Genomic DNA, 23911 nt, shown 5'->3' on the forward strand with positions numbered 1-23911 from the left:
TGATTGAGCCCTACCTTTCATCCATTGATGCTTCGGTTGCTGCCTGGCTACCTGGAACATAAGGCCAAGATGTTGCTGATGTGCTCTTTGGAGATTATGGGTTCACTGGAAAGCTTTCTCGTACTTGGTTCAAGACCAGCTGCCAATGAACTATGGTGATAAGCATTATGATCCACTCTTCCCTCATGGATATAGCCTCACAACTGAGCCACTTCAAAGCTAGATAAAGCTAATTTTAGATCATATATTTAGAGATTCTTGCGCATTATTATTGTAGAGGGTTATATTTATAGTTCATTATTTCCCCATCAGCCAAACTAGGAAACTCCATTTCTTTCATTTTAATAAGGTCAATAAGAAGGTTAGCATCAATGTGCAATCTAGCTTCCGTTAGTTGCTAACGAGACTGACATTAAGCTAATGCGACACAAGGCAGATGTAAAGTAATTTAAGGATCCAATGACCGATTATCATCAGTGCTCCCACCATGTTCTGTGCGGAAATTGACCTTACCACATGCTGAAAAGCCTGAAATGTTTACTGGAATCATTTTATACCAGAGCTATCCTCCTTTTCCGTATGTGGTAGACACATGAGAAAAGGATATTATTGGCAACCTAAGAAAATTAGGGCACCACTTTTGGAGCTATTAAACCAGCTAAAAGAATGGTGATGAGAGAAAAATCTATCCGGACAACGACAAAGCAATATACTAATCAAGTGCATTCAGATACAATACCCCAAGCAGAGAAGAATTGGGAGTCAAACATGTACATCAGCCGAATCCATACTATGGACTAAACTTTGACTAGATAGAAGTTACAACAGCCCTATACTCCAAACCATCTACCAGGAACACTGCAACTGCAAAATCAATACAACACATCTACCGGGCCACTGCATAAAGTAAATGGAGTAACACGTAATCATATCATCATGGATCCAATCTTAAAACAAATTTTTACCCCTACAGAAGGGGAAAAAGGAGAAAAACCTATAGCACAATTGCTTTTCTATCCTTGAAGTACGGAGACTTGAATACGCTCGACCATTTTGGTTAAAAGATAGAACAACCATTACTACAAACAAATCAATCCTATTTACGAGCAAACAAACGAAACAGATGCAAGGTTAGAAAAGGCTAACCTCACTCAGCATTATGAGATTGATCATGCTCAATAAAATCTAAAGCTTCATCCTTGGTCACAACATTAACACGACTAACTCTATTTTTGTGTGTCACACCATATATTTTGTCAGCAACTTTCACTAGCTCTGGACGGAACGTTGTGGTAATGAACTGCGTACTTGCCATGTCTGCCATACGCCTTACCATATCTATGGGAGTACAGGTTAAAGAATCACCAGAGCAGGCTTACAAGGAAGAATAAGGCAGAAAAGAATGAAAACTACGCATTTATAATGATGCTTTTTGTAGTAGAATTGCCTTTGTAACTGAGAAGTTCCAAAACATAACATTATGTGCAGAACATTGAGAGTATCTACTTAATACGAGACACAGTTTATTGTGCAATAGATGCAGTGTGCTCGAGTCAAATGCAGGGTACCCCTGATGCAAATCAAAGGTACAAGATTCAACAGAATTCCTAGAACTATCATGTCAAGTACAATATGTATCACATGTCTAAGCACTGCTGCGATACTTCCTTAACAGAAACAAGAGCCTATCAGTGAATCAAACGAATCACCACCACCACAAGCATTTTATGTCACATAGAATACTTCCAATATGCATGCTTTCCAGATGGTGCAATATCCTCCAAGTAAAACTTGGTTGTTTTTCTTCTTCTTCTTCCTTTTTTTTTTTTAAATAAGTCTGAAGCAGTAGCACAATAGTTTGAAAGATGTGAATAAAATAAAGACGAATAGACATGCAAATTCATTTTCCTGCAAACCCAAAAATTCTTGGGGACCAGGATTCCTGAGGGTGAACAATCTGATCTGAAAAAGTCATATAAAAGGGGAGTCATGAAGAATCTACAAACAACAGAAAACACTGACCAGAATTTTACAGAGAGATTACACACTTGGTTTATGAGAGTCTCACTTGGGAGAAATGATGTTATTACCCAGAGAAGCATTATAGAAGAGCTCAAATATACTTTTAACATGTGATGTCCTAACATGTCCAAGCAGAGAAATATTAAAAAAAAAAAATCAACCAGGTGAGCAAATTTAGGAAGAGTTCACCAAAACATGCATCCATAATAAAAAATTTCCAAGTGTTCAAAAGAATGCTCTGAGAAATTAAATAGGCACCATGAATGCAAATAACAAACCTGACAATTTTTAAAAGGACAACATAAAAAATTAGAGAGAGTTTCATCAAAATAGTTCCTTGTAATCAAATTGATTAGGAAAGGAAACTTGCTGCAAATAAAAAATAAAACAGCAGAACGCTGCCCAAATATCTACCTTAAGACATTCTACCAATTCTACCTTCATTAAGTCATTCTATCCCTCAAAAAAGAATATGATCAGCTGTTCAACATTAACATAACCATTCTTTATGGAATAACAACTTCAATTTTTTGGTTATACACACTCTTTGAAGCAAGCAATGCATGAATTCAGTTGTAACATGCACTCGATTCAGAACCCCCACCCCCATCCCCCAATTTAAAGTAAATCACAAACCAGTAAAACGTCCATAAAGAAGAAAATATCTACACTAAACAAGAAAATGGACACAAAATCCAATGCAGGATTGCATCAAATGGATTAAACTGTAGGATACTTCCAACAGCTGTTCTGTACTGAGGATCCAGTGCAGCATCTATCTCATCAAAGAGATAAAACGGGGCAGGATCGCATCGTTGTATAGCAAATATAAGTGCTAGTGCAACCACAGTTTTTTGACCCCCGGATAACTGTTTCATCGACTGCGTCTCCCCAATCCCAGTGAAGGAAACCTGCCACCATTATTGTAGACAGTAACAAACAATCATCAACAACTTTTGCAACCCCACTTTCTGTGGGTGCTTACCGAAAGTCAAACAATTTCGTTCAGACAAATCAGCAACTAAGCTATGGTGATACCTTTCCTGCAGGCGTTATGTAAGTGTATAATCTCATAAAAATGTTGCTATAATTCATTTAAGGATGTTTTGATAGATATATCTAAACTATTATTGACCTAGTTTAGAAGCTTTAAAAAAACCCTGGGGGACGGGGGGAACCAAGAAAAGGAAGCAAAAGCTGAAGTAGAAACCTTGACTTTAACGCCTGTATATTTCTCAACTCTTCCCTCCATATCAGCTGCACGAGGGCCATCCTCATCATTGTCGTTATCATCTTCATCTCCATCCTGTAAATGCAATTTAAGAAAGATCCATAGATGCTCTGTAACCCTTTAACCCAAAAAATTAGATAAAGCAGATCAGTTAATAGCACCTTTAAAAAAATCTCCTAATCCCTTGTTGAGTAAAATCATTCTTCCATGAAAGGAGAGGAATCAAATAAACCGAACTTGCAAAGAAAGGAAGGGGTCCCAAATGGTATGCAGTGAAAGGGGAACAGAATATCAAATGAGCAAGGAACATTTGATATTAAGACTGTGTCCGGATGCAGAAAAAAAGCTTTTGTTGGGAAATAATCTAGATGAGCAAAAGATACTTATTAATTTGAGAACAGGAATTTAGATAACAAATTGGCAATTCATTTGCATTATATGCTACATGTATTTATTACTTGCACAACTATCTCTACAAGTCTTTGTAGAGAATAAAAAAATAAAGCAAGTAATCTAGTTGCTAACAGGCTGATAACATCAAAAGAATAGTGTGGAAAAATTCTGGATACAAAAAGTGTGGTAGTAATTATACAAGTATGGAACAGAGAATCTTCTAAAGGAGAGAAAATGAGGTCCAAAGGTTAAAAAAGACCGTCAATGGAAGCTATTTAAGTGCGTGCATATTGGTGATCATATGATATATTCCTGGGCCAAGGAAAACCACAAAAAATTTTTGCAGGCGAAAAGTTCGGGTAATTGCATGTGCTAAGCCAAAAGCATTCAATCAAACCTACCTTCTTCTTCATCATGATCAAAAATCCACGGCCTCCTTGGACCAGTTCAGAAAACACTTCTCGGAAATGTTTTGCCACACCTTTAAAGGTCCGCTCAATTGATTCATCCTTTCTCATGTCCAGAGAGGTTATAAGTTCTTTAATTTTCTGCAGGAGTCAAATAGAAATAAATCTAAATGAATATCTGCCATCCGGAGCATCATCAAAGTTGGTCAAACAGAATTGATATGAAACCAAAGTACCTCATCCCCAGCATCCAATTCAGCTTGCCGCTTTTGGAGCTCTTCTCGTTGCTCTGTGAAATTTACATATTGGTCAAGTGCTTTTTTGTTCACATGGCTGAACTGTTGCAGTTGCTCATTACAACTGTGAAGCATCTTATACAATTCTTTTATGTTCTTCCTTTTATACCTACAATATGCACGGACCAGAAAAAAAAACAACTCAACAACTAACCAAAGCTAGCAGATATGGTTCTACCAAGTGCATCATTGCTCTTAGTTTTTCTTTCTTCAATGAAAATCAACCAACTTGTTTCCCCAAAAAATTCAGGACACAACAAATATTACAATAAGCATAAGATCACTCAAAGATAAATCAAGTGGTAGCTGGTGAGATACAGGAATTGCGCAGGGGATCTTATTATCGCATCTCACAAATGAGGAATTTAGCTAACTAGTACAAAACCAAGATCAGCTGTTAATGTAGTGATTCCTTTGCTGTGGAGGAAAGTGTCCAATCAGCTGAACTATAACAAAATACGCCAAATTAATGCTATTAAATCTTCTGGATGAATTCACTCCATGGCTACACAAATACAGAAGTATATATGTGTAGATGATACAAAGAAACTATCCTACCCATGATGTCATCATTAGCCAACAGTAAAACAGAGTACATAGCACTTCTAAATCACAAGTTACTAAACACCACACAAGGGATAAAAAAAAGAAAAAAAGGGAAAAATACCTCTCAAAAGCATCTGAAGACAAAGGACCCAATTCACGGATTTTCTTCGAGTATTCTTCTTGTTTGGCAATATAAGTATTTCTTTTACTTAATAGTTGTTCTAGTTCTTTAGCTTCATCTTGAAGGGTGCTCTGATATTTATCTTCGAGAGCCTACAAAAACAATTTATCCTATTAGTTTTAGACAAAATGACAAGAAATGAAACATGGGAATTAGTAAATTACCTTTATGCTATCTTTTTCATCTTTAATGTCCTTGATTTTCTTGTTTCGTTCATTGATACTTTGAGAAACTCCTAAAAGTTAAGATGTGTCAGATATGACAAGACTAGAATACTGTGATCAAAGTTTCAAGATAACTTTAGAACTCACTTTTTTGCTGTTGTGTTAAATTTTCAACTAGTATACTGGCCTCCACTAGATCCTGCCTCTTCATTTCAGCCTCATTATGCAACATATCTGCCTCGGCAGACAATTTTACAGCCTCCAACTCTTGTTTCCGCCTCACCAGGTTTGTAGAGAGATTCATCTCAAGCTCAGCTTTTCTAGTTTCCGTCTATCAATGCAGCACATAATAGTATGAGAAAATAAATACAGAAGCAGTTGTATTTAATTATCGTGCAGCTATAATATCAAGTAGAAAACCTCTATGCGATTGGATCTACAGGCAATAAGCTTTTCCTTCAGACTTGTTATTTCAGGGTTCAGCCTAGACAGGGAATCTTTCTCCTCTGGTGTCAAGTGATCAACAAGTTCAGTTCCCATCTCATCTTGCTTCACAGCAATACTGCCCCTAAGTTGATCTATTTGAGTCAAAATATTTGAAAGTAGCTTCTCCTGCAAAATCCACTCAGAATCACGGCAGTTAGAAGACATCAGCATTGTAGGGGAATGGTTGAAGTAAATTTCAGGTTGTTGACACTTGACGCACCTTCTTCTCGAGAGATTTCAAAATGGATTGTTTCTGTTTATCAACAATACCAATATCCTGCCTCAACTGTTCTAATTCAGATTTATCATGAGCAACCTTGGCATCATTTTTCTGCTGCTCAGAAACAAGTTCATTAATTTTCTGGTCAATCTGTAAGAAAGGTTCAGTGAAAACTAAAGTTCCAACATTCACAACTCAACAATAGAAAGCCATGCTCTATTTTATGAACATTAACAACTCACAGAATAATTAAATTTAGCCCGAGTATGATCAGTAGGGTAAACTTATTAAAACTTACACTATGAAATCAAGCTTTGTACATTCACAACACTACAGCAACATAAGCCACAATGTATCAGATTTCTCTTTTTCACAATTTTTAGAACTAAAGCGGTGTACTTACTGACACATTTTTGCAGCAATCTAAACATTCTTTAGAGGTTATCATGAGGATGAGAACATGCAACTGTCACAGAAAGGATGAAATGACTAGGTATCAAAAGAGAAGTTAATGAAGCAAACAGAATAATAATTTAATAGAAGTCAATCAAGGATATCTTGAAGTTTAAATTTTAAGCCTTCCAGTTCTTCCTGCTTCAGTGTAATAGAGAATGCATTCTGTCTGATGGTATTCATGAACTTCAGTTTCGAGCGTCTATAGTCATAATATCCACCAGTCATGCCGCCTTTTTTGCTAACTTGATCACCTATGACAAGGAGGGTAAAGTTATCAGGCAACAGACTGGCAGGCTACAGTAGTGTAAAACAACAAAGTAAGTTTGATTAAAACCTTCCAGAGTAATACAGTCCAGGCCATCAGTGCGGGCAACCCTTGTGGCGACGTCCAGATCTCGGCAAATTACGGTCCTTGCAAACACCTTCAGAAGCAAATACATAGGTGGTTACAATGGACATTTCCACAACACGTAAAGGACGTACTGTTAAGCAGGAAACAAGACTCAGATCTGGGACTCTGCCCCGCGGCACACTTTTTGAATACTAAGATGGGGAAATACCACGATCATGACCAACTTAAAAATCAATTCTAGGAGGACCTCCAAGCTACCCAACTGGCTGTCTATTTCCATTTTCAGATATGCTCGTCATTGCATAAGAAGATAAGTACTTGTTTCTGTTTTGGTAACCCTAAGTAAAGTTGTTCCCTTCTCCAAAAATAAATAAATATATTTAAAAAAAAAGTTTAGCCATCAAACTATTTCAATACCAAATGACTGTGTATTTGAAAGTGCAAATTTAATGTCATTCTGTTGGTTTTACAATTAATCCCCCTTTTAGTATATCACCTTTAGGCATATTTAGTTCAATGTATGAATAACATTACCAAACGTTTTTCTTTTGCATTCTATGCTGCCTTTCCCAACCATTCCCATGACCATGAGCTCCTCATCCAATACTCTCCCAGAAAAAGAGGACCAGCTTCCCACCCAGAACCACGATTAATTTTAAGATAAGAAAATAAAGGGAGGGACCTCGGCCTTTAAATTTGGTACCAAAATATAAGTGGTGGCATGCATTAGTTAGTAGTAGCTAATTAAAAACTGTACTTAAGAGACCTTTTAACTACATCCTCTTGTAAGCGTTAGCATTCTTAGGAGCCATGGAACGTTTCTATAATCATATGGAGTTCGACCAAAAGCGCAAGCCCTCGTAGTGTCATCTAGGTTTCTATTTGTCAATTTTGGAATGAAATTTACTTAAAAATCATTGTAATTATTGTTTTGGTAGAGTAGATTTCCCTTCAATGTGCATAGGAAATGATGGCATGGCGAAGATAGTCTGAGAGGCCACCAAATGTGGTGTGTAAGCTTAGGTGGTTCTTTAGGAAATGGTTGCTGAAAACTAGGCCAGACAAAGAACACTTTGACAGAGACTAATTGCAAGATGGAGGTCTGAAAGTCATTCCTGGTGTCTGGCCATTAATTGCCACTGTAAAGGTGCTGTAAAGGTGGTGGTTTCATACTTAAGCTTGGTAATTAAGTAAAAATGAGGAAAGAAAATGAAAAGAGGAACACAAATACCCCCACATTTCATGCTAAAAATTAATATATATATATATATATATATATATATATATATATATATATATATATGAAATAAGAAAACGATAGAACTGAATTTGGTGGCCAAATTTATGTCATCAAAAGATTTAGTGGCAGGTTAAATACTTTGTCCTCTTGTTTCTGGGGTTTGCTCAAGCTTGAATTTGGTAGAATTAGGACATCAATATTCTGTCAATAAAAAGATTAGGATCTCGAAGGACACCCCCAAAAAAAAAGGTTGGAAACAACATTTAGTTTTAATTACAGTATCCAAAAATTTTACTTCAACTCGATAATAGAGTTTACACTTCCCATGAAAGACGCGCAAGTCCAAAATGACACATGTAATCATGACCTGATAACACAATAAATCTGAGAAGAAAAGGAGTAGGAAACCTTAGAATCCAATCCTATAAATATTTAGGCATCACAAATAAGGCAAGATTGCATCAAAGAACCTCAAAAAGTTAATAACTACTGGAAACTTTATTAGCTTAAAACTCTGCTTGTACTAATTCTAGGCTCCTACTCCTAACTAGATAGGCTTCATCTTTACTATAAGGCAAAGATTCCCTTACAAATACGAGCCCAAATCATTAAATGATAGGTTAACTCTAAGATAGGACGCCAACATAATACTTGACCAACCATTTGTTCACTTTGGTCAATCCTATAACCTTGAAGTTAAACAACCTTTCAAAATATCAGAAGTACATAAATGCGCTGAGCAAATAAATCTGTCATGTAACAAGTTCCAAAGGAAATTAGATGCATTCCTAATTAATAACTGCTGGTCTAAGCAATTAATCTGTTCGAATTAACCACAGTACAGCTCAAATTTCAAAGAGGAGCAGATGCTTGACCCTAACAACTATCTTAAAGGTAAGTAAATCTCATTTAATGTATTACGCATCCATCTATCAAGTATACTCTGTAGCTTCTCGTCAGCAGTCATCAAATATTATATGTGCACCGCTAAAAGATTATGTGAAGCCAGCATGAATCCACAGGAGCAAGGTCAAAATCAACATTGGACATGAAGACTGAATGTCAAATCCGTCACTCTTACAACGCTCTCAGATAGAGACAAGGGTTTTCAGCTAACTTAAAAAAGATTGAATAAGCAGATACAAAGTATCTTACGAGATTGAATAAGCAGACAAGTGAGAAGCTAAATCAACATTTTACAGATGTAAGGTCATTATAGCCAACCAGGAAGCACTTAAGTACCCTGGTCAGAACCCAGTTTGGTCATGGTAGCAAAGCTGATAGGAAAAAAAGATTCATAACAGGTCAAGGGAGGATTTCAGCAAATCTAACCTGAGCAAATGCCGGGGCATGATCCCTAGAGAATTTCAGTTTATTCAGGAGAGGTACAACATCAGAGCTCTGAGGGTAAGTAATATGGGGAGCTTTCACCCTGTTTAAAGGTATAAATGTAACCCGTCCACCTTTCCGTGCATTAAGATGTCTAATGATCTGGGTTGATATATCGTCATTTTCAACCACCACGTGAAATAAACTATACAAAGAAGAATAGCAGTCAGACAATAGCAATAAAGAAGCTTAATCAATAAGATCAGTCATTCAATGTAACACGCACTGGTAAAAATAAAAATAAAAGTAAAAAGGTTACCTGTTTCCAGCTGTAACTTCGACAGCTGTGAAGAACTTTTCATCACATTCAACCAGCTCAACAATGGGCCCAAGTACCCCAGATATTTTATGTTCCCTGATTATTCCCCGAATAGAATTCAGACCCCTTCTTATATCCTGAGAAGTTCAGACAAAGATAAAAGGGAATCATGATGATATTGTAAACACAAAGATGAAAATAATTCTGATGTTACTGATTTAAAGAGCAGTACACATAAAGATCTTTAAAACTTGCATTGTTTCAGCTTTATCACATCTTCTTAACCAGAAAAAGCAAAAAAAAAAAAAAAAGGAGCTTCATGGTCAGTCACTACCCAAATAGATATATTCACGTTTGTGAGTTGAGATTTTATGAGCTAAATAATTTTGATAAAAGGTTTGAAGCCTGAAAGTGTTGTTTAACTCTTTTCATAATTGTACCACACAAGCACATGATTCTCAGCAGCAGTTGTGCAATGTTAGAACTTGTATTTAAGAGAAAAATCACGTTTGGGAACCATGTGGGACCCACACTTTATGCATCTTGGTCCACATGGACCAGGTCCATGTAATTTTTCCCTACAGTAAAGGTTATAACAGAGACTACAATGTTATATCACTCCCCAACTCAGAACTAGCAATTCTTGGTGAAATGAATAACAGCGCGATCAGTTAGTGTCAATGATTTCTTAGTTCTGCATCAGAATTTAAACATGATAGGAGTACTAACACCAGGGGTTGCATGATCTAGGCTTTTTTCTGCCTTCATAACTTCAGATTGAAGCCTTTCTATCTCAGAAGAAAGTTCACTTTCTTTTTCCCACAAAGACCTGAAAATCAAACCAACGCATCAATTTTAATCTGCAAAACTTTATCAACCATCTGATCCTAACAAGCAATCACAACTCGTACTTCCGCTCTGCATGCAACTTATCCCTCTCCACTTTGTATCGGCTGCAAACTTCTCGATATCCAGACACAAGATTTTCTAATGCAGCTGCTTCATTTTTTCGACCAAGTACATAGGCATCCTGTTCCTCCAAATCTTTTCTAAGTTGATTGATTTCATCATTCAGTTTTCTCTCCTGAAAGAAAGAAAGCCAGCAGGGATCAGATGTAGACACCAATTAGGCAATTACCCTTGAAATTGGAACAGTAATGCAAAGAGCTAAAGAAAGAATGAAAACACACGAGAACATTTTCTCCATGAGATGAGGGAGTTGGGGTAGAGTCACACAAGGAAATGACAAATGCAAATGCAGCACATCAGTAAAAGAAAAGAGTTGTTGCAAGATAGAGTACTTCAGTTGCACATAACACAGCAGGGAAAAAGAGTTCAAATTTTATATTTATATAACAGGCGACAGTTAAACAAAATCCCCAGAGGTAGTGTGGTGTGGGTGGGTGGGTGGGTGTGTGTGTGTGAGAGAGAGAGAGAGAGGGGAGCATATCTTGCTCTCCTGAAGTAGCAATTGAGGCGCACGCCCTGAGTGTCGTCAGAAAAAGGAAAGAAGGTAATTGATTTACAAAAGTATCTTTATTAACATCTAATGCAATCACAAATCACAATATTATCTTATGGGAGAGTAATAAAAATAGTAAGCTTTATATATAGTAAGTTGAGGCAAATAAAAATCCAACATAAAACATCTGATAAGGATGTTCTGGAAGTTAAAGAAAATTTCCACTAATTGACTTGGTCCAATAGATTCAACTTTCTTGCTTCCAGTGCAGCTGATGATCATTGACTGCTACTGCACAAGTTTTAGACCAAATGGAGACAACATAAGCTTGACATCTGAATGAAAAATCTTCAGCATCAATCCCCACAACACACTTCTATTTGTATGCACCAATACAAGAAGATCAAGGGAAGAAGGCCATGTGAGATGACGAAATGCACTTCCCTTGAGGCCAGGTGCATCAGAAGGGAATTTTGTTTCATTACCCTTAAGGACTACATCATCAGCGCCACACACCTTTCTTCCATTTCCCAACACCAGGAAATTACACTTCAGTGAACACACAATTCAACAGTATTCACTTATTAATAAAAACAGTCACCTGTGTTAAGTTTGAAGCAAGAACTCTCTCATACTCATCAATTTCCTTCTGAAGCCACTTGTCACGAGCAGCTTTGCTAGCAAACTGGGTCGCACGGCCTTGTTTTTGGTAAAGAATGCTAAGCTGCTTTTCACGTTCCATAATTCTGCAGACCATGGAACAAATATATCTATTAAAATGCAAAGATAATCACAACCATATCTATTGTGATACTACTCAAAAGTCACCCTGGAAAAAAGCAAAACCACAACAGCTAAAGTTCAGGTGGGGAAAAAGATTCTTCTGTAGTTGCCCCATAGTAGCTTCAGGATTTTCTGAAATAGCAAAAGCCCAGAAAACTGAAAAAGTGCCATCTTAATATCTTTCCCTTTCTACTTGAAGTATGACTTGTAAACAGGAAAAAGTATCACCACAGCCTTTCCTATTTTATTAGAATCAAGAAACAATGAAAATTTAGTTTGGTAAGCCAAACAAATTTAAGTAGGATCTTGTTAGCTGGACAAAATTAGCGTGCCAAGATCAGCATCTAATAGATCATAGAGTCTTTTGAAAAGAACCGTGATCATACCCTCTGGTTATTTCCTCCTCCTCTTTGACTTGGCCTTCGTACAGAGGCTTCATCTTGTTCAGCTCATTAGTAGATTCCTGAATTTCTTTCTCCAGAATTTCAAGCTGCTTAGCTGCATCCTCCTGAACTCCCAAGAGTTGAAAAAGATGAATAAATAAGCTAAATTCTAGACAGTTGTAGCATAGGACATTATCTAGTTTTCTTACCTTTGCCTTTATATTAGTAGATATTCTCTCTTGAAGATCATTGTCATCAAGCTCGAGTTTTGCACGCTTTTGGATGGCTTCTGTGCGTTGTTTGTCTATTGCTTCTTTCTCTTTACTTAAGATCTGAACTTCCTTTGTTAAATCTTTATACAGTCTGTCTAACTCCTTGGCCTTCTCATGGGCATCGGACAAACTGTTATGCAACTTAGTTGATGCTTCAGAACCCCGGTTACGAGCATCTTCTATCTGCCAAACAGGTGAGTATCACAACATGAATCCACATGCAACAGACAATACATGCATAAGATGTTAGGATCCAGAAATTTGTAGCTCCAAGAAACCATGATTCCAGAACTAGGTTCCTGAGCAAAAAGTGCCACAAAAGACTATAGACCACTAAACTAATATAGCCACCTGTGGCCAAAAGCAGTGTAGACTCCAAAATAGGATACAAAACAAGTATAAAAATGTTATGAAAGTAGAATAAGAAGCAAAACAGAAACAAGAGAGATTCAAAAAAGAAAATGAGGAACTTTCTTTGTGTATTATAGACACTTCTCATTGTTATTTCGATTAATTTCATATAATGTGACAGTATACACACTAGAACCCTTGGATACGTGCCACTTGATCCCAATTTGAATTTGAACTTTATTTTTGGCACATTTGGCATGCATCCAAGGGTGCTACTGTATACACTGTCAATGTATCCAAAATTAATCCTTATTATTTATGCATTAGAACTCTATATTAATATAGTATCAAAGTGCTCAGTTTGCAATTTGGCCCAAATCAAGAAGCACATGACCAGCGCAAGATAGCAATTAAAATTGAAAAGAAATGGAGGATGTATCAAAGATAGAATGCTAAGAATTTGCACCCAAGCTACTAAAATATCATGCAACAGAACAGACCTCCATCAGCTTCTGCCGGGCATCATGAAGTTCTTTGTCGAATATAGTGTACTCCAGAGATTTACGTTGCTTGTCCAGTTGCTGATATTTTTTCAATTCCTCTTTCTCTTCATCTAGTTCTCTCAATCTTTCGTCCAAGTATTGGACAACTTGAATAATTTGCCTTCTCTTATTACCTGATATATCGGTAGAGGTTAGTGGTCAATAGAAAAAGATAATCAACACGCACGCAACTGAACAGAACTTGCCAGTTTCTTGCATGATTTTCAAACTTTCACGACGTCTCTCTTCATATACCCGTGTCCCACCAATTTCCTTCAGCAGATCAAGTCGTTCTGCATCTTTCATTAACGTCAATGACGCAATCTGCAGAAAAGTGCAGAAGCAAGAGCAGTATTTGTAAGATACACTCCAATATAACCAAAATCAAGAAAAGAAAAATTTATTCCTTATTGGAAAAGCATCATACTTTCCCCTGCTGCACGACATAGTAAGGATTAGATCGAGAGAATCCAGCACTTTCCAGCAAATTCATTACTTCTGTCTTTCTGAAAAAAAAGAGAGAAAAAAAAAGAAAGAAACTATCTTTCTCATTTAACTTTACAACATCGTGCATATTAAAGAAAGTAGAAGGCCACCAACAAACTCTGTCAGATTTACGTATCAGTCAATCTAATGGTTACCCACGTGATATGTTTTGCATCCAAGAAGTATTCATCTTTCTTAAGGCCAATTGTTCTCCTCAACCGAACCTCCTCTTTATCTACCTGGTTCAATAAAGGAACTTTTAAATAGCAGCATCAAGAAGGGACATAGTGTTAGGTTGATTAACAGTTCACTATTTTACCAATAGAACAGGAAATGATAAAACAAACAAAAGTACAACACATAAGCAAAACAAAGAAAATTAGACGTGTTTTGCTAGAATGTTTCAGAATTTAAGTACAATAATTGCAATTAAATGTTAAAATTGGGGATATCTTCAATCAATTTCCTGTTAGTCTTCGTAAATGCACAAAACTAAGAAAATTCTGATTTAATCAGTTTTTCTCTTATCATCTACGATTCTATACACAACAATATGAATTGGGCCTGCAGTAATAAGATTTTAACTTCATCATATTGTAGAGAAGAAAAATCATCTCTATATGCATTTGCTTTCCTGGCAAGAAACAATCCTACTTTTTATTTTAAACTTAAAAGGTAGATGATATGATTGTCCATTATTTGGTCCTGGGAGTCTATACTTCCTTGGTTATTATTTAAGGAATTGTCGGCAAACAACAGTAGACAGTGATACTGCCCTTCATTTGGTTGATAATCAATGATTTTTTATCATTCCCAATAATTATTCTTCTGTTTGGGTTTTAGAGAAAGTCAATAACTCATAAAGGGATGTTTCATCGCCATTTCTGTTCAAGTTACATCGAGCACAATATGTAATTCAATCGTCTGAGCATTCTCATAAATATGATTGCGACAGTTGCAATGGATGTACATAATGGATCTCATTATAATTTTTTTTTAATTCACAAGCAAACCAATATGGCATATCAACTCATATGTAATACAGATTCAAACTCCGTTAATAAGTTATATCATCTTGATACCGTTAAACTATTTTCTGCTCAAGCACCTTCTCATCAGTAAACTCGAACATACTATGAAAACTTTATGGGAACTACTCCAGAAAAATGAAACAGTCAACAATTAGGTATCAATTCATTTAGCACAAAGCAAGCACCACAGCCCTACAGCTCCAAGAAAACACGACTGTACAAGGAACACAAAAAATGACCATCAACGTTTTACCGGAAAACGATTGTCAGAGTTGTCAAACACAATCTCCACAAAAGCAGATACCACCTGGTGTCCAGCTCCTTCCTATGAATTTCAAAAGGCAAAAATTACATTACACAAATAAAATCATATTAATTTGACCAGTATGCTAAGTTTCCCAAAACTCAACAATAAAACACGACAATTTAGCATAACACATACATGAAGCAAAGCTTGCCTTTCTTCTGACCGCAAGTTATGGAACAAATCGCTTATGACAAATCGAATGGCTGCAAATGCAAAATCAAATTGACGGATTAACAGAAGGAATCAATCACTTAAGCTCAATTTAGCATGAAAACGAAGCTTTATAATCAACAAATATATGAAAATACTCCAGCTACCTACCGTGGAAAAAATTAGACTTGCCAGAGCCATTAGCACCAACTGCAGACAAATTTAGCTTAATTAACTAAGTAAATAGTTGTTCAAAAAAAATATCCGCTCGGAGGAATGCTATAAGAAAATAAATTACCAACGCAGTTAACTTTCGGACTGAAGGGCTCAGTAGCAATTTGCTCACGGTAACTCTTAAACCCTTCGATTACAACCTAAAAACGACAAAATTAATCCAATTAATTCACCAATTCACTAATTAACCATATCCATTTCCAATATCAAACTAACAAACCGCCCAAAAAAGTTCAAAAGAACTTAATTACCTGCTTTATATACATGATGACGACTCTTTCTCACAAGAGTCCACAACTAAAAAATTTCTTCTGCAGAAATATTCAGCCAACATGAAATTACGACAGTAGAACTTTGATATACAGCTTGAAAGACTAAAAAAATTAACAAGAAAAAGAAGAAAAAAAGGAAAGGAAGAATTGTTACCTTTACTGACTTCGAAGTAGAACCCTAGCTCTGCTGTGAGACTGAGTGCAAATTTTTGTTATTATTTTCTTCTCTTTTTGTTTTTTGGAAGTGAAGAGGAATTTGAAGAAGAAGAAGAAGAAGAAGAAGAAGTTGGAAGGAATTTGAGAAAATGAAGACTAAATTAAGGAGGTGCCATTTTTCCGCTGGAGAGAAATGAAAAAAATGGCGGAATTTGAGAGGAGAGAGTGAGGAAGAAGGGGGAAATTGGAGGGAATAAATATTTAGGAGCGAAGTATTAAAAGCTTACATGATAAGTTTCTTCTTCATTTTCCGAAGCAAAATTAGTAATAATTAATTAGCTGAAAATTAGACTGCGGTTTAGGCTGACTAATAGCCTAATATCAAGTATTTAGGGTTGTTATCACTTTACCCTCTAATATTTAGTGCTACTATCAGTTTCTCCCCTAATTTTATCTTTTTCATACTTTTTCCCCCTCAACTTTGACCAACGTCAGACTCTCCTTTTTTCAAGTTTTTGTCTTAAGAAATTGATTGAACTCATAAACCAAAAGAGATTTATTTTTGACTAAACAACCAAGAACAAACTATTGGCACTAAGAAGTTTGAAATGACAAGTTTAGTTATGCTTTAATTATAGTAACATTTGGGATTGTTGAAATTTTTGTTTTAATTTCAACATATTTTGAAATTAGAAATTTATAAGAAAACAAAAATTAGTAGATAAGAAACTGTATGTCAGCTTTTGTGAATGTTCAATAATCATAAATGGGGCTTTCTGTGATGTAATGTTGAAATTTTTTCATCACCCCAAATTATGTCTTGAAATGACATAATTTTTACATGCAATGAATTTAGTTGTATTCATGCAATGAATTTAGTTGTATTCAATAAATTCTCTCATCTAGAGAAACTCAATTTTGGTAACAATCATCTTGCAGGAAAAATCAAATTTCGTGATGTATTTGAATTAACAAGCTTGGCATTTTCAACCTGTTGGTCAAATCATGCTTGAGGTTTTTCTCTGGTTTTTCATAACAAAATTCAAAAGTTTTAAGAGTTCTTTCGTTACTTCGACAGTGATTCTCCACTTACATCCCTTAATAACTTGAATCGTGATCTTTCAGTTATAAGTTAAGTGTCTTATCAACTAGATTATACCTCATTGTCAGCCAATAATTTCAATTTCTTGACTTCTTTAGTCAACCTTGATGTCCAAATTACTGATTTCACTGGCAAGTTTCCAAGTTTTATTCTTTCCTTACCCAATTTTAGAAAGAGTAAATCTTATATACACTGATGGTGTATACACTATCATGGTTGGATATGCGACACATATATAAAATTTGAATTTTAAATTCAAATTCAAATTATATGTTATATATTTAATGATAAAAGTGTATACATTATCAGTCTACAGAAAATTAACCCTTTTAGAAAACTCATAGTTGAAAACAACGTGGAACTCCTTGATACTTCATCAATGTTTACTTGGAGCAGCTTTAGTTTCCTTGGGAACTTGGATCTCTCACTTACACAATTACTCAGGTGACCATTCTGATTAGATTGGTTATGCAAAGTCCTTGAATCAACCAGATTCTAAAACAGACTTGCCTTTTACCAATTTTACTAGCACTGATCCATCAACAATTTCAAATCTTGAGCTAGCTTAATTCCTTAGATATTTCATCTAACAATTTTCACGGTGACATTCACCTTCAAAAGCTAACTTATATACAACTTAGAGAACACAGATTCTTGGTTGATTTCTGTCCACTGGCTGCAACAAAAATCACATTCTGAATTTCCACTCATATTTAGGCACTCTGCCCTTGATAACATATGGCTGCAAAAGTTGAAATATATGACTCTGTCAAAGTAAATAATCAAACTCAAATTTAGGCCCTCTACCCATGATTAACATATGGCCACAAAAGTTGAAAGATTATATGACTTTGTTGAAGATATTTACTAGAACCCATATTTGTACCTCTAAATTCCAAGTCCTCCTCTTTTTCCGAGATGCCAACCATCTGGGATGTTTGGGGCAAACTAAACAAAAATACACATGCTCTCCTCGAGTTAAGGAATTTCAAGGTCTTGCCAAATTATTAAAAAGTGTAATTTTGTGTTACTTAATCACAAAAAATGATCTTTTTGCCTTCTAATCACAAAGGTGATGTTTTGTGATGGTATATGTCTGATGAGAATAGAAGGAGTATTTTATTTTTGTGACTTCTTCCCCTAATTAGTCTCCATCTCTGAAATTTGTGGTTGGATTTCTTGTTAGATACAGGAGGGTGGTACTTGGGCATTTTCTAGGGTAAATTTTGGACAGATTTGGGGGTAATGGCTGCCATATGTGGGAAAATTCTCTGATATTTATTGAATTGCTGGCCATTTGCTTTAATTTTTTTTCACTGTGACTCACCAGTGGTACTGGTTGAGCACTTTAGCCTATCATTGTTGCTGTTTTTGGAGACACTTGCTTATTTTCAAGTTTCAGTTCTGGTGGATTGAGTTGCTACCGTTGAATTTAATTCTTTACTGTCTGTGCACCAGTGGTACTGGTGGGAGTGTTTTGATTACATTCGTTGATTTTTTTTATGGTCGCCTGTACTGTTTGCGAGCTACTAACCTTGTACTTCAGTTGTGGTCGCACTTTGACCTGTGGTTGCTGATATTGCCAATTGCTTGGCTAAATTGCAAATTTGGTTAATTGTATTGGGTAATTGACTGTCCAGTTGGAAGCAGTTGTTACTACTTTGGGGTCCAAGTGTGTCTCATTTGCTGAAATTTGTGTCCAATTGTGGGTGAATTGCTGCTATTGCTTATTGGGGGCGCCCGTGACGCTTCTTTTTGCTTATTGATATTGGTTGCATGTTCTAAGCGGTTCTCGTGACTGATTGCTTGTTTTTGGACGGCTACTATGCTCCTCCTTTGTTTATTGCTTATTGGTTGTGTCTTATTGACTTGCTTGGGGTCTTTGGAGCAGTTGTTGCACTTTGGACGGCCTTAATTCTGAATTTGACTACATGGGGTCCATGAGTACTTATTGATTGTATTTGCTATAAGTGTTGGGGTCTGGTTTAATCTATAGGAGGTTGAATTGTGCATTTTGCTCATTGGGATGGCTTTAAAAATTGTTATTACTTTGAATTTTCGGCTTCCATTATTTGTTGGCAATGGTAGTCTCTTGTTGCTTAGAGTGATATTTAGAGTTCATGGTGAAGCCACGAATGGCACCAGCTCCAGATGCGAGTTGAGAGACTAGAGACTCGGATGACCCACATTGACGTCACCATGCACGTCTTGATCCCCAATTTCCACCTGAACTGCCCCTGTTTTGATGACTTCAGGGAAGTACCGTTGCCCCTCTCCTTCCTTCTACTTTTACATTATCACATTGAGGGCAATGTGTGAATTAGGTGTGGGGGGGAATCATTGTGGTGCTAGAAATTTTGTTTTTAGTTTCTAGAGTTTTTTGTTTTTCTTTATTTTTTTTTGGTTTGTTTTTGTCCATCTTTCGTTTATTTTCTTTTCTTTTCTTTTTTCTAGTGGTCAGTCTTCATATGAATACCAAGTTTTGATGTTGGATTGTTGTCTCTGATTCTGATGTTGCCAAGTTTATTAATAAAAGGTATCGAGTTGATGTGGTTGAGTTCAGGAACATCTTTTTGGTGAATATCAATAATTGCTTGACTTTTCTAATTTTTAATTAACTTTTCTAGGCATAGGGAATGATTGTTGGCATTTTTCTTGTGAATTGGTCCAATTATTAATTTTAGTTCTCCATGTTTGGAAATTTGAGGCTGGCTGCTGTTATTTTTGTGTTATTTTTAGTTATTGTGCTATATGGTTATAAATAAGAGCTGACTGTACTTCGCTAGTGATTACTACTGAGTAACCGGGAATCTTCACCTAAAGTGTTGATTTTCGCGTCAAAAGGTAGTAGTTGCTATGAGTGCGCGGTCCCGTAGCAATTAGAGCTGAGTAACCGGGCTCTTCCATCTGTCAAATGTTGGAGTTCGCGTCAAAAAGTTCTAAGGGCTATAGACTAAGTCTTTTGTTCCTTCAAAAAAAAAAAAAACAAAACAAAAAACAAAAAGAAAAAAATAAAGATTGTGTTAGTATGTGAATAAGTCAGCTTGCCAGTTTGTGATCTTAATGTCGAGATTTTGGTTAATAGTTGGATCATTTGCTGATAAATGTGAGCAACCATTCCTTTTTCTTAGATTAGTTTGCTTTAAATTGGAAAAGTTGGTGGTTGGGAAGCTAACCGGAGTGATTTTTCTTGGATCTTAACTATGATGCTTGATATATGTTTTTCTGGGTATCTTGGCAATATGATAGTTAGAGCAATAGCCATTGTCAAAATTTTGGTGTTCAATTGCTGTTCTTATGCTTGAGGGCAAGCATGATTCAGGTGTGGGGGGAATTGATAGGGTATAATTTGTTAGTATTTTTATTATTAATTTTCCCTTCTATCCCTGACAAATATTGTGTTAATTGCTGATATTTACTCATATTTGGTATTTGGAATCAATTTCAGGAATGAAGCAGAAAACTACCAAAAAGGAGGGATTTTGTGAAAAATATGGAGACTTCTAAGGATTTCAATCCTTGGGCCCTTGAATTGGTGGGGGACCACAAGCTAGTGAAAGGCATTTGGTCATTTGGGCTTTAAAGAAAGCAACGTAGAGAGACTTGGAACAAGAAGTACTTGGGAGGCTTTGTCCACATGTGTGGGGACCACCTAGATAGCTTTTAGTCATCTTTCTTTTGTTGCTTTAAAAGGGGACAACGTACAGAAGCAAAAGATATCGAGGGCTTTAGTTTTAGTTTTTTTAGTTTAGTTCTAGTTTTCTTTCTTTGGACTGGCCTCTGACACACGCCAGGTATTCGACAATATTCCCCAACGGGGAGATTTTCTCATGAGGCGTGGTTAAGCTTTTCTAGTCAAGGGGACAACTGACGATTTGGTTCGACAATTACTGTGAGATCGAATCTGTTTTAATCATTTTCTTCATTTATTGGTATTTATATGTTCCTTGATTTTAATTGCTATGGCCTTGTGTATGATTGATTAGTGCGCAATAATTAATTATTCATATAGGCTATTTTTGCTAAATAGGGGTAATTGAATCCGTAATTGTTCGTTATCTCTACCTCAGTAGCAACTGGCGTAATTGGGTTTATGTCAGGGGAGCATATGATCTAATTTAAACAAACCCTCGTAGCGTGTTTGTTGGTTAGGATTGGGCCTTTCTAATTATTAATGCAATTTAGAAATTAAATCCTACGGTCGTACCTAGGGTTACTTTTGGGTTAGAGAAATAGCTAACGGTCGTACCTTAGCTATCGAGAAATTAAGGAAGGGTTGGTTGTTTATCGCGTGCATGACAACTATAACTAATCTATTGCTAAATGTTGGAATTATTTCTGCATCAATGATCAGTGCATGAACCATTTCTGATGTGTACCCTTGGCTAGAGTTTTCCCAATCATTTCTTTTAATTAATTATTTTCTGCAGTTAATTTATTTAGTTAGCATTTAATCCAAAACCCCCCATACTTTGGACTCTAGAAGAAACAAATTATCCCCAGTCCCTGTGGATTCGACCCTACTCACCGCTATATACAAAATCTGTATTTTTCTCGAGTAGGTATTTATTATTGTACAGGTTCGGCACCTGTCATTGGGGCAAACTAAACAAAAATACACATGCTCTCCTCGAGTTAAGGAATTTCAAGGTCTTGCCAAATTATTAAAAAGTGTAATTTTGTGTTACTTAATCACAAAAAATGATCTTTTTGCCTTCTAATCACAAAGGTGATGTTTTGTGATGGTATATGTCTGATGAGAATAGAAGTAGTATTTTATTTTTGTAAGGTTGAAACCTTGTGTACCTATGGGGTTCCTTAGTTGATGACCAAGAATGAAGTGCTACAAAATATTTACCCAATTTTGTTCACTTGAATTATATTCTGTGAGTAGGTTTCCTCCATTTCTGAGATGTTATTTTCAGCCTTAAATATTTGAAGGAATAGTAATTTTTGACCCCAAAATAAATAAATTATCTTCTGTAGTTTTTCTAAATCAAGGTACTAAATCACTAAATAATTGGTTATTGGTTAAGCTACTATCACATATCCAACAACATATGCATCCTTTTATTATTATTTTTTTTCAATGAAAGTGCAATACTGCTGTTTAAAAACATCAGCAAGATTACGAGACTGAGACTAGAAAGAAATCAATCAATAGATTAGATGATAGATTGATTGGCTCTTAGCAACTTGACCATTAGTACTTAGTAGGATAATTTTAAAGAAGACAGTAAAAGATTTCTCTTTTTTTTAAAAAAAAAATTTCACAATGAATTGGAATACTTGCCATCTAGAGCATTTTATATGCATACTAGTTTAAAAGCATTTGTATTGCATGTAACATGTTTCTTGCTGTATAGATTACTTAAAAAATTCGATGTCGATATTAATCTAACAAGACTATACATCAAATGATCAAAATAATTCACATAATTTTCTTTTGCTGATACTTAAGTAATACATCTTAATTAGGAAGGTAACTCAATTCTGTCCTCAGAAAGAAAAAAAATTACACAGCAACAGATTTCCTGCTTCAGTTTTTTTTTTTTTTAATTTCACGTTTACATTTTTGTTATCATTGTAGAAACCTCTGCTGAGCTCTGTAAATTAAAGTTTGTTAGAAAAATAAAACAAGCTAGTTTTTATTAGTTATTTTAGCCGAACGAGTAATGGACTATTTTAAGTGGTAGTTTAATTAGATTGTTCAATTTGATGTCTTGATAGAGAGTCACTTGGTCTTAGAAGTTTGTGTTCAATACACTTGCGCTTTTCAAACACATCCAAATTTTCACTCCAGAAGTGTAGGATGTGTAGCTAAGAAAAGCTTGGGAATGCAGCATGGAGCTCAATGTCTCATCAGCCCGCCAGAGAAACTGCGATGATTGTTAGCTTATGATGTAATGGGCGTTCGCATGCCTCGACTTGTTTCCATGTCATGAGCTTAAAGCCCTCCTACCAAATCAAAAACAAAAAAAAAAAAAAAAAAATCACTTCAGCCTCTAAATTTCAAAAAATATGTTCCACTTAAGTAAATTTTGTCCCATTTTATTCTACAAAATATGAAATATTTTATACTTTAGTCCTTAAAGAGGAACAAATTTTATAATTTAGGAATAAATTAGACATATATTATATAGAGAAAAATATAGTTTTAGTACTCAAATTTTGACACATGAGCGGTTTTAATACCCAACCTCTGGATAAAAACAAATTTGGTACCCAAACTTTCAATATTTAAGCACATTTAGTACTCTTGACAGTTTTTTTCCAAAATGCGACCGAAAAGAGTCACGTGATAATCTCATGTCTGATAATTATTGCATAAAAAAAATGTCAAAGAAACGTAAAATATCTTTCTGACACTAAGTACCAAGAAAGATATTTTAAAAACTTTAATCACTTGCCCGACTCTACTCATCTTATTCCTTTTCTCCTTCTTTTGCTGTATTTCATCTTCACCTTACTGTCAAAAAGATATTTTACATTTTTGTGGCATTTTTTTATACAATATTTGCCGAATATATGACTATTTTTTTATCAAATATTTGCTGAATATATGGCTATCACGTGACTTTTTCAAGTAGTAATTTAGAAAAAAAACCACTAAGAGTATTCAATGTGCTCAAATATTGAAAGTTTGAGTACTAGATTTGTTTTTATCAAAAGTTTGGGGATTAAAACTGCTCATGTGTCAAAATTTGGGTATCAAAACTGCATTTTTCTCTATTATAT

At 35.5% G+C, this 23911-nt stretch overlaps 1 protein-coding gene across 1 annotated transcript; it reads right to left on the bottom strand.

Moving 5' to 3' along the window:
• Positions 1–686: 686 nt before the first annotated feature.
• LOC140010119 (structural maintenance of chromosomes protein 3-like) lies at positions 687–16373 on the bottom strand. Its single transcript, XM_072056470.1, has 30 exons — positions 16070–16373; positions 15895–15954; positions 15708–15783; positions 15581–15619; positions 15395–15462; positions 15206–15277; positions 14081–14160; positions 13863–13941; positions 13642–13759; positions 13394–13569; positions 12480–12725; positions 12274–12395; positions 11706–11850; positions 10554–10726; positions 10372–10471; positions 9643–9779; positions 9327–9528; positions 6737–6824; positions 6503–6653; positions 5947–6097; positions 5661–5852; positions 5388–5571; positions 5241–5311; positions 5017–5168; positions 4290–4458; positions 4048–4194; positions 3233–3328; positions 2759–2933; positions 1147–1338; positions 687–897 (listed from the first exon to the last, which is right to left on the bottom strand). Exons 2-29 carry the CDS (start codon positions 15907–15909, stop codon positions 1148–1150), a joined length of 3615 nt encoding a protein of 1204 aa, XP_071912571.1. The 5' UTR covers positions 15910–15954; positions 16070–16373; the 3' UTR covers positions 687–897; position 1147.
• Between the last annotated feature and the right edge of the window lie 7538 nt (positions 16374–23911).

The sequence above is a fragment of the Coffea arabica genome, chromosome 1e (genome assembly GCF_036785885.1).
Source record: "Coffea arabica cultivar ET-39 chromosome 1e, Coffea Arabica ET-39 HiFi, whole genome shotgun sequence".
NCBI classification, from domain to species: Eukaryota; Viridiplantae; Streptophyta; class Magnoliopsida; order Gentianales; family Rubiaceae; genus Coffea; species Coffea arabica.

Bases quoted from the DNA above. Each gene is read 5' to 3' on its own strand.
- LOC140010119 (XM_072056470.1), bottom strand. The intron at 4,195-4,289 runs GTACTTTGGTTT...TGACTCCTGCAG, and splicing joins AATTGGATGCTGGGGATGAG to AAAATTAAAGAACTTATAAC. The intron at 1,339-2,758 runs GTATCCTACAGT...GTACTCCCATAG, and splicing joins GTACAGAACAGCTGTTGGAA to ATATGGTAAGGCGTATGGCA.